Genomic DNA, 14,785 nt, shown 5'->3' on the forward strand with positions numbered 1-14,785 from the left:
CAGAATGTTTGTATAGCCACTTGATATATTTACATCAATCTTTTCTTCTATGGCTTTTCTTTTTTGTTTATTGTTTTGGAAGACCTTTTTTATACAAGGCAACAACCATATTATCTTTTTTTCTCATTCTGTTACAGTGCTTTCCATTTAGGTCTTTAACCTACCTTAAACTCATTTCCTTCTCAACGTTTACATTTCTCCTATCTGGAACTCTTTTCCCCCAGATCTTCCTATGGCTGACACCTTCAGAGTCAGCTCAAATATTACTTCTTCCAAAAGGCCTTCCCTGACCACCTTAACTAAATTAACCACCCTCTCTACATTAAGATGTGCCCTAGTTTGGGACTTCCCTGGTGGTCCCGTGGGTAGAACTCTGCACTCCCAATGCAGGGGGCCCAGGTTCAATCCCTGGTCAGGGAACTAGATCCCGCATGCATGCCACAACTAAAAAGATCCCGCATGCTGCAACTAAAAAGATCCTGCATGCCGCAACGAAGATCCCGTGTGCCGCAACTGAGACCCAACACAGCCAAAATAAAACAAACAAACAAAAACAAAAAAAGATGTGCCCCAGTTCATTACCTTGACTTATTTTCTTCATAGATCACCTCTTACTGAAGTTACCCAACTTATTTGTTTATATGTTCACGGTCTGTCTCTCCTTAGATTGGAAACTCCATGAAAGTAGGGATTTTGTCTTGTCCCCAGCTTCTAGAATACATTTAGAGTTTATTATAGTGAATTTGATATGATGTAAGGATAACTTCATTTTTTTCCAAAAGGATAGCTGATTGTCTCAACACCAGGACTTGCTCTTCTAAAGGAGCATTATTACTGAGTCGAGGATGGTTATGATTATTATTCAGTCCAGTGGTTCTCAACCTGTGGTGTATTGGAATCACACTTGGAGATTTTTTTTAAATTTAGATTTAATTTTAATTTAGATATAGATAACAAAGTACCACAAACTGGGTGGCTTAAAACAGAAAGGTATTGTCTCACAGTTCTGGAGGCTAGAAGTGGTATTGGCAGGCTATGCTCACTCTGAAAGCCCTAGCAAAGCATCCTTCTTTGTCTCTTTCTAGCTTCTGGTGGTTGCAATCCTTGACATTCCTTGACTTGTAGGTGTATCACTCTGCCTCCATCATCACATGTGTGTGCCTGAATTTCTCTCTTCTTATAAGGACCCCAGTCATTGGGCTAAGGTCCACCCTAATGTAATATGACTTCATTTTAACATACAAAGACCATATTTCCAAGTAAGGTCACAATCACAGGCTCTGGGTGGACATGAATTTTGGGGGGGACACTATTCAACCCAGTACAGAGTGTCACATTTACAAACTCTGCTTTATTAGCTCTGGAGTGGAGGCCCAGCATCCTTAATTTTTAAAAGGTTTACAGACTTGACAAATGATATCAATGTTCACCTGGAAAGGTGGACATGGGGGAAGGCCCTTTTGAAGCAGAATCTCAATCCCAGATGCCAGTAAATAAAAATACTGATGAATTTCACTCCATAAAAGTTAAAACTTTGTGAGGTAAAAAATACCATAAACAAATTCAAAAGATCAGCAAAGGGCTTCCCTGGTAGCGCAGTGGTTGGGAGTCCGTCTGCCGATGCAGGGGACACGGGTTCGTGCCCCGGTCCGTGAAGATCCCACGTGCCGCGGAGCGGCTGGGCCCGTGGGCCATGGCCGCTGAGCCTGCGCGTCTGGAGCCTGTGCTCCGCAGCGGGAAAGGCCACAGCGGTGAGAGGCCCGCGTACCGCAAAAAAAAAAAAAAAAAAAAAATCAGCAAAGCTGGGAAAACATATTTTCATCATATATGATAAAAGGCTAATTTCTTTAATTTATAATGAGTTCAGAAGAATTAACATGAAAGAGACAAAACCCGATAGTAAAATGAGCTAAAGAATAAGCAAGTAATTTACAGAGAAAGACATACACATATCAATAGAGATTTGAAAAGATGTTCAATCTCATCCATGAGTAAAGGCATTTAAATCAAAACAATAAAATACCATCTTGACCTATCAGATTGGGAAATGTTTAAAGTTTGATTGTACGTAGAACAAGTGAGGGTATGAAGAAATACTAGATACTTTCATATGCTGTTGGTGGGACTGAAGTTGGTACAACTTTTTTCATTTATAATTTGGCAATATATATCAAAATAGAACACGCACATATTCTTTGAAAGTTGTGGGCTTTGCTAGTGCCTCCTCAGCTATCATTTCCCACTTTTTCATTCCCAACAATTTGTAGATTTTTATTTGTATATCTCTTCTTCCCACTCATAGCCCATGTATTTTGGGATAAACAGATCTTACTCCCAGTTCTTCTGACCACAGACATCGTTAGTTCAGGGGAGGACTTGTGACCTAAGCAAGCCAATGAGGGAGAACCTTGGGAGTCCTGCTCACTGGGAATGTTGGGTCAGAGTTTTCTCTTCTCTGCTGGACTTAAAGGAAGAGATTCAAAGCCTCCATTGCCACTGGCAGCCATCTCGTGGCCACCTTGGCTAAAGCACTGGTTCTCAGCCTTCAGTGTGCATCATAATCACCTAATCTATTAAAACGTAGATTGCTGATCTCTACTCCCAGAGTTTCAGATTCTGCAGGTCTACAGTAGGGACCAAAAATTTCCTTTTCCAGGGCTTCCCTGGTGGCACAGTGGTTGAGGGTACACCTGCTGATGCAGGGGACACGGGTTTGTGCCCACATGCCGCGGAGTGGCTCGGCCCGTGAGCCATGGCCGCTGAGCCTGTGTGTCCGGAGCCTGTGCTCCGCAACAGGAGAGGCCACAACAGTGATAGGCCTGCGTACCGCAAAAAAAAATATTCCTTTTTCAAGAAGTTCCCAGGTGATATTGATGCTGCTGGTCCAGGGACCACACTTGGAAAACCAGTTGGATAAAGTAGGGACTGTACAGCAGAGAGACTTAAAGAAACTGGGTAGCTCTAGCTCACCCTACCGCTGGAGTTGTGTTTTGCTACTTGTAACCAAAAGCACCCTAACCAATATACTCAGCAATCTCGTACTAAAAATTTACCCTATGGATATACTTGCAGAAGTTTACCAAAATATATGCCCAGGGATGATCATTGCAGCACCGTTTGTAATAGCTAAAACTGGAAGCAATCAAAGTACTTGTCAATGCTATACTCTCACTTCATCCCAGCTTACACTTCTCCCTCCCCGTGTCCTCCAGTCCATCCTCTACCTCTGCGTCTTTATTCCTGTCCTGTCCCTAGGTTCATCAGAACCTTTTTTTTTTTTTTTAGATTCCATATATATGTGTTAGCATACGGTATTTATTTTGCTCTTTCTGACTTACTTCATGCTGTATGACAGATCAGACAGAGGTCCATCCACCTCACTAATACAGCAGAAACTAACACAACATTGTAAAGCAATTATACAGCAATTATACTCCAATAAAGATGTTTAAAAAAAATCTGGACCTCAAAGTACTTGTCAATAGGGAATTGATACATCTGATGGAATCATCCATCTAATGGACACTATGTAGTGTTGAAAATTATGAAATATTCTGTGCATGCTCATAGAAAAATATCTCTAAGATATATTAAGTATAAAAATCATGATGATTAAAAGGGAGTAATTTATACTTTTTAAACAAAAGAATAAATAAACAGATATGCAGGTGTATGCTTAATTGTTTCCTGGAAGGCTAATTTTGATTAAGAATGGCTATATTTGAGGAAAGGAGTTGAAATTGAGGTGGTGCTAGAAGTTCTTCAGTCTTCATTTTGTATATTTTTATTCTGTTTGAGTTGCCTAACCTTAGGTAAACTTTCCTTTTTTTCAAAAAAGAAAATGTCATTTGGAGTTATCTGGGCAAGGCATAGGCCAATTTTAATTTCCTTCTTTGTGTTTCTGTATTGAAGAAACTAATAAATGTTATGTTATTTTTTAAAAGATTAAATCATGAAAAGGTGAATGGAAAATTAAAGACTTCTCAGGTATTCTGATGTGCAGCTAGGCTTGAGCACCACTAACATGGTGCATAGGTTATAAACTGGTGAGGACTTATACCTATCCAGATTGAGACTTAACTGGGGAGCTACTAATTATACTTTAATGTGCATATGAATTACCTAGGGATCTTGTTAAAATGCAGATTCTGATTGAATAGATCTTAGGTAGGGCCCAATATTCTGCATTTCTAATAAGCTCTCAAGTGATGCTAATGTTGCTGGACTACTGATCACACTTTGATAGCAAGAACAAAGAAAGAGGAAAGGAGGAAAAAGAAGGAAGAGGAGGGACCATGAAGATGGAGAGGAAGGGACAGATGTGAGACACTGCAGAATGATTGGGCATATGGAAAGAGGAGAGTCTGAGGTGATGAGGTTTTTGGTCTGGGTGATGCAAAGATAGTAGTGACATTAACCAGAGATAGAGGAATCAAGCTGGAGGAGGAGGAAGTACAGGAAACAATGAAGGAGTGTGAGTAAGACTTCACATTTAAACATATTGAGTTATGATTTTTCTGGGAGAGTATTATGTGGACTTGTCCAGCAGATCATTTGAACTCTGACTCTGCTCAGTAAAGTTCACATAGAGGTAGATTTGAGACTCATCTGTATAAAGGTAAGAGCTGAGACCATGGGATAGGATGAAACTGAACAGGGAGAAAGAATAGTGAGAAGATGGCTGAAAACAGAAACTCTGAGAAATGCTAATCTTAAGAGACATGCTAAGAAGGAAATGAAAAAGTAGTTGGAGAGGCAGTATAGAAGACTAAATATCCTGAAGGGCTTTCCTACTAAAGAACAACTAGATCCTGCATAAAAAATAATTTTTATTGTATTGCTGGATGTGTGAGTTAGCAACTGCTGCATAATAAACCAACTCACAACTCAGTAGCTTGAAACCAAACCATTTATTGTTGCTCATGAGTCTTGGTGCTCTGTTGATCTGCACTAGGCTAGGCTGATCTTGGCTGGGCTCATTCATGTATCTGTGGTCTGCTGGTGGGTTGGTTGGTGGCTGACAGGTCTAAGCTGGTCTGGCTGGATATAGCTAGACAAATGGGTCTCTCATCCTCCAGAAGGCTAGTCCAGGCTCATTCCCATGGTAATTCCAGGGGTCCAAGAGAGTGAGCAGAAGCACGCAAGGCTTAGAACTGACATAATATCACTTCTGCAACAGTCTATTGATCAAAGCAAAACATAAGACTAGTCTAGATTTGAAGGGTGGAGAAACAGATGCCATCTCTTAATGGGAAGAGCTGCAAAAGGTGTAGATACAGGGAGATGTGAACAACTATGGCCATTTTTGTAATCAATTTATCATGCTGGACTTATCAGAAGTAAAAGGAGTCTTTAAAGAGCAAGCAAAATACAGCAAGCAAGCAAACAAACAAAGCGATGACAATAGTAATAAACCCCACTGAGCTGGCTAGGGAGAGCAGGGCACTTGAGGACACTTCCAAAAATGGAATAGAGGTAGTTCCTCGGAAAATTGAGGTGCTGTTACTGGAAGAAATGAGGAAAGGCTGCTGGTCACGTAGGAAAACAAATAGACATCTGCTTCAGAATCCAAGAATCTAGCCTTTGTCATGAGAAAATTCTAGGAATACTTTAAATTGACACAGAACAGCCTTGTCTTTTTGGTCCTTGAAACCAGTATGCACATGAGGCAACTTTTAGGAGTTTGAGCTTGGACTCAAAACCAGCATGTCAACTGTGTCTTCTTAAGGTATTGAAAGTGTTTTCACATCCACTAGCTTGTGTAACTCTCACAACTACCTATAAGGGAGGTAAAGCAGGCATTATTATTCCCATTTAATACTACTTCTAAAAGTAATTTTGTCACTATCTTGTAAAAGTGAGCATTTGCATGCCTTCGGTCCCAGCAGGAGACATGTGCACAGGCATACACGGCAACATTAATGGAAATAAGCCATATTTCCATTGGACAGAGAATGGGTAGATAAATTGTAGTATATTCACACAATGGAATACTATACAGAAGTGAAAACAAATTAACTACAGCTACAGCAGTAATGTGTTTGAGTCTTAGAGGAAAAAAAAGTTGGGTGAGAAAAGGAAGTTGCAGAACACTACATAAAAATAACGTTTTTATAAAATTATAAAGCAAGTACAACCTAACAATATATTGTTTAGGAATAATTACATATGTGATGTAACTATTTAAAAAGAAACCAAGGGAATGAAAACTAAAAGTCAAGATACCGGTTACCTCTGGGGAAGGCAGAGAGATGGAATAGTTCTTAGGTTGGGCAGTGGGCTCATGAGTGTTCATTTTATTATTGAATTTCATTAACATATGTTACATGTATCCTTTTGTGTTTATCAAATAATGCATAATTTTTTTAAGTAGTCAAAAAAGGAAAGAGAAATAGCAGAGAAATGTCAGGGAAGCCAGAGAATTTCAGGAAATGGGTTGTGTTTCAGTGTCAATTACTGTGGAAGTCCTCAGCAAGATGCCTGTATGAAAACCCTGGACTTGGTGACTGGGAGCACACTAGTCGCCTTTGGAAGCAGCCACATTCAAATGGGAAGGGCTGATGCCAGATTACAGGCTAGGAAGAAATGTGTTATGAGGAAATCAGGACTGGGAGCGTAGACAAGTCTTTCATCTACTACCAACCCTCCCACCCCCACCAAACCCATAACAGCTAACATTTACTGAGGCTGAATTATATGCCAGGCATTTTACATACACTATGTCATTTAATCCTCATAACCACCCCCACAGGGTGGGCTAGGGGAGCTAAACTCAATGCTTGTGTTACCACAAGATTATATCCACTTCAGCCCACATGCAGAGAATCCCTATGACACTGGAATGGGAATGAATGTTTCACTATTCCATTACAAATTTTAGGTATACTGACTCAAGTGGTTAGGTAATGGCAACCAGCCAAAAGGCAATGAGTCAAATCTACCCAGAAATGGGTCATTTCTCCCTGTGATGCTATTATTGCGACTCACCAAACTTACCTCTCCCTTTTTCCAGGGACATAGTAGAACTGTACTTTTCCACCTCTAGGAAATTAGGTGCAACCATGTGGGCCATCTCTTTGGGCAATAAAAAGAGAGAAGTGATGTGTGACATTTTAAGCTTTAAGAGTCAGTGTGTATTTTGGTCACATTCCTTCCCAACTCAGTGATGCGGCTTCTGCTGGTCTGAGTTATCAAGTGGCTTTGGATGAACAGAAATCCCCTGACAACACATGTTGGACATAATGAGCAAGAAGTATACCTTTATTATGTGAGATTTGGGGGTTATTATAGCAGCAAAACCTAGCCTATCCAAACTGATACACTCCCCTTTTCTAGAGTTGAAGATTATAAATGTGTAAGGACTGAATAATAAGATGAAAATGTTTTAAAATATATAAAATAAACTGCCTAGAACTCTTTCTGGCACATAGTAATCCCCCGATAGATGACTTTCTGCATTTGCTCCTAATAAATGAGCACAGAATTTTCGTATTTCTCACACACAAATAAAAGACTAGTTGTAGAAGAAATAAATAGAAGACAACGTTCCAGGCTCACATTATTCCTAATACTTGTGATTTTAGAAGAGATATTTTCATTCTTGGTCACTTTATCCCTTAAGTCCATGAAAAAACACAGTTGACGCTGCTTGGGTCATATACCCATCCCTGCACTCGGGGAGGTGAAGCCATGTTGTGACTGATGGTCAACCCATCCCTACCCCAAGATTGGAAAGAGCAGTTCCCCAAAGGAAAAAGAAAAACAAAAAACTGCACTTAACTGCTGCCAGAAAGAGGAAGGAATGCTGAGGAGGCAGAAATAAGAGTTATCTACTTAGTCAAAACATAGGTTTAGAACCCTGGTTTTTATCACTTATTAGCTGTGTGTGAACTTGGGCACCACTGAACCAGTTTGCTCGTGTGTAAAGTGAGGATAGTACTTACTTTGCAGAGTTGTTTGAAGCTTAGAAACAGTGTACAATAGCTTAGTACTATGCATGGTACCTAATAGGTCCTCAGCAAACAGTAACTTTTAAAAGCCAAATGCTAAGGATTTCCCACTATTAAGTTCTGAGTCCCAACACTCAAAGATCAAAGGTTAGGAAAAGACATCTATAGCCATAATGAACCAAATACAAAACAAATTTTTACAAATGATAGTTTTCATTTAAGGGTAAGTATTTACAAGTTTCGGTAACCTCTAATGCTCTCCTTTAGGTTCAGCTGTTTCCTTTTGTAATCTGTACACACAAGGCACAGAGCAGCCAGGGAGGCCAAGACCAGCTAGCAACACTCAGCAGAAGCAGTAAGGTAAGAAGAATGCCCTAGAGTCCTGGCTTCAGACTCTGCTCCAAGCATCAGTCTATTGCTCAAAGGTGACTCAGAACTCTTTTTCTTTTTTTTGAGAGCCCCATTTAAAAGCACATTTAAATGCATATCATTCAGTGATGAAACTTCATATTCAATCTTCTTGTGTTTTTGCCACCAACACATCCTCTGCCTCAAATCTACAATCTGTTTTGCACCAGGGAACATTTTCAAAGGTGTTTTAATTGTCCTTGATTTAGTCATCAAACATTTCTAAGTGCATGCTCGGTGGTAGATGTCAAGAAGACAAAGATGGTCAAGTTTAATCTACTAGCAGAGATGCAGCGAAGTGCTACAGGGACTGGCTGTGGGGAGTCCGTACAGGGGTCCCTAGTAAGAGATCTGGAAAAGAATCACAAAGATATGAGCTGAAGCTTAGGGGAAAAAGTTGAGACTGCACCAGAGACAGGGGAGAGAGGTATTCTAGGCAATGGTACAAGCAAATGAGAAGAAATGGATATTAATAGCTTAATGTGTGTAGGATGTGATTTAGTGTTGCTGGAATGAGTTGGGGTGGCAGGAAATGAGGCTGGAGAAGTGGTCAGGAGCCAGATTATGAAGGGACCATGGAAATGGGCATGCAGCATGTTAGAAGGACAGATTCCTCTGGAAGCTGATAAGCATGGTGGATTAAAGCAGTGGTTCTTAACGTCTCTTAGGTCATAGACTTCTTTAAGTAACTAACAAAGGTATGGTCCCTTTCACTGGGAAAAGGTACATACACGTAGACACAAAATTTGCTCACAGTTGCTGGTTAGGAGTAAGACAGAGGAGCAACTGCAACAATTTAGGTGAGACATGAGGAGGCCTGAACTAAGCCACAGCAAGTGGGGAGAGAAAAGAGATAGATGTGAGAAAGAGAAAGATGGTTGAGTGTTACCAACAGATCTTGTCACAAATTGGATTTGAGAAATGATGGAAAGAAAGACATGCATCTAGGATAACTCCCAGGTTGGTTTGTGGTGTAGACAACTGAGTAGAAGGTAGTGTCACTCATGGAGAGGAGCAGGCTTCAGAGGAGAAGATGGGTTCAGTTTGGGAAATGTCGAGTCAAAGGTGCCTTTAGAACATCCAAATAAAGAAGTTCAGCAGGAAGCTAAATATGCCCTTCCTTTTCTTGTACTGGTTCTCTTGCCCTGATATTCAACTACAAATAGGCTCCTAAATCTCTGTGCAACACTTCTGAATTGAGACAAGTATATTCCCCATTTGCCGAAAGGAGTCCAGAAATGGGAGAAGAAATTAAACTTCGCACACCCAAAATTATTTCACATTTTTTTTTACTAAAAGAATAGACTTTTATTAAGCACTGTAAGTTTCTTTCCATCAGCATTAACAGAACAACAGACCAATTTCCATCACAGAACAACTCCTGAGACATTTTCATTCCTTTCTGAAACACTTTCCTTAATTCCTGCAGTTTCTCCTAAGAAGCATCCATTCAAACTTACATTAATAAACTATGGAGCTTTTGTGGTGAGGTGGGCCAAAAAGGCAGGGAATTTGGAAGAGAAATACATATTATCCATCCACTAAACACACTGTCAAGAGCACAGGAGAAGAGATACTACCACAGGAAAAAACAATGAAAGATTTTACTTTTGTCAATAACATCATTTATCAGGGAGCACTAAAAATCAATGACTCCTTGAGTTAGTTTCTTTACCTAGTATGTTATTCTAAAAATAGAACAGAATAGAATAAAATAAAAGGTAGATGGGGAAGTGTCTTCTGGGAAGTAACTAAAATGAAGTCATCAGATTTTGCAGGGTTATGAGAGATTAATAAAATCTGAAATATTTAATTTGTTGCATTTACATGAAAATTCACTAGTCATTAGTTACTACCAACACAGACAAAAAGAGCATCTATAAAAGTACAAGGGCAATGTCAAAAGCTGCAGTGGGCACCCTAGCATAGGATTTTTAAAATTTTGCTTTTACCTTGGAAAAGATGATTTTGTAAAAAAAAAATATATGAAGTTATTTTCTTAGAACATCAAAATAACCTCTGATAATACTGAAGATAATTAGCAGTAACAGGGGAATAGGGGAATACCTGCAGCAGCAGACTACTGCAATAAGCCAAGGGAAAAGAAAAAGGAAAGTCAAATAAAAGAAGATGCCAAAGTCACAAGAGGGAGAAAAATATTGGGTGACACACAGTGGAACAGTGAAAACTTACCCCCACCCAAAACCCCAAGCATATTTAGGAAATATGCATCAGGAAGTAAACAAGTATAATGATTAAACCTTAGTAGAATTATACTAACTACTTTAAACTGTGGTCTACTTGTACTGTCATTTCAAAGTGGGGTGGGGGAGTCTTAGAGGCTGAAAGGGTAGCACAGACAGGCCCACAGGAGCCTTCTAAGGTTCCAGCGGACTGGATCACTATAACCAAACAGTTACTTCCACATTCTTTCTACCCTACATAAGCATTCCTCCCCCCACCCCCCTCCTTAACCACCCTCCCTAATGCCTTACCTGGCTGTTTTTCTCAGTGATTAAAAACAAGTTAATGTGACTTGGCCAACGATGCCAGGAAATCAAGATGGAGACAAAAATCAAATATCACTAGCCAAAGCAAGTGCCATTTCTTGGGCTATAAAGTCTACCCAAAGTCCTACTGGCTCAGAATGAAAATGATACAAGTGAGCAGAAGTTTATCAGGCCTGGTCCAGACTAGACTGGCCACTGAATAAGGGTGGGAGTTATAGGCTGACCCCAATACACACCAGCAGAAATCAAGAACTGAAAGTCCTTGGGGATCAGTGGCTATATACATCCAGGGTGCTTTTGCTTGTGGCCCTAAAAGGTAAAGGGGTCATTTCTGGGGGTTCCCATATGATGCATGAATTTGTTCAAGAAAGGCCACATCATAGTCAGAAATTGAACCTCAAGTGAAGGATGACAGTCTCTTCAAGTGGTACTCACAGCAAAAAGCAGACTCATGTTCCCTAATTCGAAAGAAATTAGAAAAAGTTAATCTTGCAATTAGAAAAAGTTAATCTTCCAGTAATAAACCTTAGTCTTTCTGGCTTCTAAATTGTATGTTTTGGCAGATAAATTAAAACATGGCCCTTTATGGTTCTTTCTTGTAACCTTACAAACCCAAAATCCTGAATCCAAATAAAAATCAAAGTTGGAAGTGAGACACTTGTTTCATCCTGGGCCAGGCTAGGAGAAAGTAGAGGTGTGTGGAAGGGAGAAAAGCAAGCCGTTTGGCAAACTGGAATCATCCCTGTCAAAGCAGCAATTTTACTTCTCACAGTGAATGCCTACAAAATAATAAATCTTCTTAATGCTGTGAGAGTTAACAATACTGTCACTTGATTGTGTCAAATAGATTCAAGATTCACAGAAACAGCAACTGAAGAAAATGCCTTTCCATATAACTCCAAGTACTTCCTATTAGAAATCGGAGCTAGTTAGCTATTTAATTTAACACAGCTCAGTGATTCTGGTTACTTTTAGAGCTCCAAAGGACTCCTCCCTCTGTGGCTCCAGAAAGAAATTTCCAGGCCATCTAGGTTCGCTACTAAATCCTTCTCTTGCTGGATACAGAAGTCCTAACCTTCAAGATGTTGTGAAAGTTTGGGCAGGTTAGGAGAAGAGCGGGAACCAAATTAGGGGAGCCAATTCCATAGAGGAGGTTTTTGTACACTTTGTTCTTGGTTATATCTGGCTGGGTATGCATTCTTGTCATCCTGCTTTGGTTTATGTAAGAAGTGTCTGGGCAGGGGGAAAGGCATTCTATTCTAGACCTCCCTCCCCCTGCAAGTTGTGGGTTCTCTTAAATTGGGCCAGACTAGGATAAAACAGTCTGAGACTGTCTTCAGTCTCTCATGACGATACACTCATTGTTAAGTGGGTAGTGAGCAAACAGCCTTCTGGTTGTCTGGGAAAAAATCACCAAGGACCTACTCTGGGTTAAGGTACATGGGGTTTTTCAAAAAGAGAGAGAACCCTGCTAGAAGTCTAGTCAGTTGTATTCCTGTAGAAATGGTACTTCTTGGGCAAGAATATCACAAAGCCCAAAAGGAAGTGTATGAGGCTGGAAGCCTCAACTCCTGAACGAAGACACAATGCTAATCTGTTGCAAGCCATGTTCCCATCTCTCATACTGTTGAGGAGGGAAACTGGAAGTGCAAGGTTGTCTCAAGAGTATCTCCAGAAAGGGGGAACAGCCTCTTTGTCCTGGACAGATTCTGGCCTCACTTGGGGGCTGGGAACCTTTTACAGAATACCCCTATAGGCCCGGGCCAGAGTCCTCTGAAGTCTTCCTTGCAAAGCAAATGAAAAGATCCAGTAGTCAAAATGTCAATGAACAAACGAAACAATCTAGGTATGTAAAATCAAATTGCCGATTTCCTCACACTTCCCTACCCCATCTTTCCAATGTTAGTCCTCTCTCCTTCAGGGATTAATGACAATAAATTCTAGCCTGAGGCCAGTTTGATCCCAGAGTTTCAGATGAGATTTCCTCCAAACTGGCTGCAAGCCCCGGTAATTACCTCCCATCCCCTTTCTCTCTCCCAACCAGGCTGCTCCTTCATAAGGAAATGCCCAACTTTTCCCAATCCTATTCCAACCTCCTGTTTTTACCATACGGGATGTGAGGACTCTGTTCAAGATTAGGCTTGTGACAACCCAACTGTTTGTTGTTCTGAACAGGCAATCTCTGGAAAGTACTTTTTGTCTGCTTTAGAGAAGCCCATCTTCTCATAATTGTGATGGGCTATGACTTAGTAAGGATTTTAAAATGTGGTCTTTTGAAACCTACCACTCCATAGCAGTGGAAGCATTTCTGGGAAATTCAGTAATCTTCTGGGACATCATCATGTATGTATGTGTGTGCATGTATATAAATATATATATACAAAATATATATATTTATATTTATATATACATACACACATACACATATATTTATATATATATAAAATATGTATAGATAAATAGATTTGTCTCTTTATATAAAGGGTATGTGTATGCATATAGATACATGCATTCATATATATATATCTATCCAAACATCCATACACAAACACACACACACACACACACACAAGCATACACAATCTTTTGAGTTCCCTTTCGTACTCAATTTCATTATATTGATTCCACCCTTTCAGGGTGTGGGCAGCAGGGAGTGGGTGAACTGCACCACATCTTCTATTTTACAAACAATTCATTAGTTCAGAGGCAGGAAAAATCTGCCCAGTACTTTTCTGATTCACTTGAATCCCCCAGTACAAAGGCCATTGGTAGTTATTTTAAGTGTATAAAATTTAAAAAAAAATTAAAAAAATAAAATAACCAATACTACCTCACTTCCCTGAAAACGTCTACCTATCTGATTGTCAGGTCAGAGCTAGAGGTGGTAGTATAAACTCCTGGCAGAGGTGAATGGGGAGAAAGAGTTAGAAGATGTGGATACTGATTATATATGAAGGCCCTACTATTTCATAAAGAAAAAAGCAAGTTAGGAAGCCATATACTCAGAAAACCAAAGCTGGAACTTCTCTATAGGGCCTTATGTGATGACATCCGATAGTCACTGCCTTAATAGGCTTCCAGGGGACGTAAAGAGAATATTGGCACTATATATTCAATTTGAGAACAGGAACTATGCTTGTTGCCATTCAAATTTGATCAGAGCTTCCCTAGAAGCAGACCACTGAGTCTGGAAGCCCAGAAAAAGACAGGGAAGGGGAAAAGATGGATATAATAGAAAACCCCATCCAAATTCTGGATGAAACTAGGGTAAGCATTTTATGTCCTCCTCTAACTTGGGCCTAAAATCAGAAAAGTATAGGTTTTCCCCTCTTCCTGATCTGCTGAAGCCATCTTCTGCTTGTTATTCCTCTTTCTGTTGTGCCACAGTTCCCAGCTTTTGCTCTCGTAAGCGGCTCTTCTCACCATTCTTCACGGGGAAGTAGCGGTTACCATTATCACACACACTGCTGTCTCTGGTTAAGGCACACTGTGATGGAGCTGCAAGATGATCATTCTTCTCTTCCTTGATCAATGTGCCATTGTTTCCATTTACCTGTGAGCGAGACCGACCTTGATGAGGCTCCAGGGATTTAGAAACTCCATCTGAAGTGCTCTGTCAAAAACAGAGATATTCAGTAGAAATGGTAATCCCAAACTGGCTGATCCTTCCCAAGCACGTTTATAAGCTAGCCTGCAGAAACTGCTTCAGTTCTTCAAAAACACCAGAAAGCCCAAAGCTTGTTAACACCTAGTACACTCTGACACTGTCTGGACAACTTAGGGTGACAACAAATGGATCTGACTCAAATCCAATGGCAATGACAACACAATAATGACAGAGCTACTGTTTACAAAGCTTTACAATATATTTTTTTCAAATGCCAAAAGGGACCCTAAATGGTAGATATTATGATGCCC

General features: G+C 40.1%; 1 protein-coding gene across 6 annotated transcripts in view; it reads right to left on the minus strand.

Moving 5' to 3' along the window:
* Positions 1–9,629: 9,629 nt before the first annotated feature.
* The window catches only part of FAM120C (family with sequence similarity 120 member C), a 139,066-nt gene continuing 133,910 nt past the window's right edge, over positions 9,630–14,785 (minus strand). For 3 of the 6 annotated variants that reach the window (XM_027096797.1, XM_027096794.1, XM_027096791.1), the window contains one exon: positions 9,630–14,480. In XM_027096797.1, coding sequence (XP_026952598.1) covers positions 14,229–14,480 — 252 coding nt within the window. In that variant the 3' untranslated portion in view covers positions 9,630–14,228. The remainder of the gene's footprint in view (positions 14,481–14,785) is intronic. The other 3 variants (XM_027096792.1, XM_027096795.1, XM_027096796.1) reach the window with 3 other exon arrangements.

Source organism: Aethalodelphis obliquidens, unplaced genomic scaffold (assembly GCF_003676395.1).
Source record: "Aethalodelphis obliquidens isolate GAN/ISIS:26980383/991018 unplaced genomic scaffold, ASM367639v1 scaffold108, whole genome shotgun sequence".
NCBI lineage: Eukaryota > Metazoa > Chordata > Mammalia > Artiodactyla > Delphinidae > Aethalodelphis > Aethalodelphis obliquidens.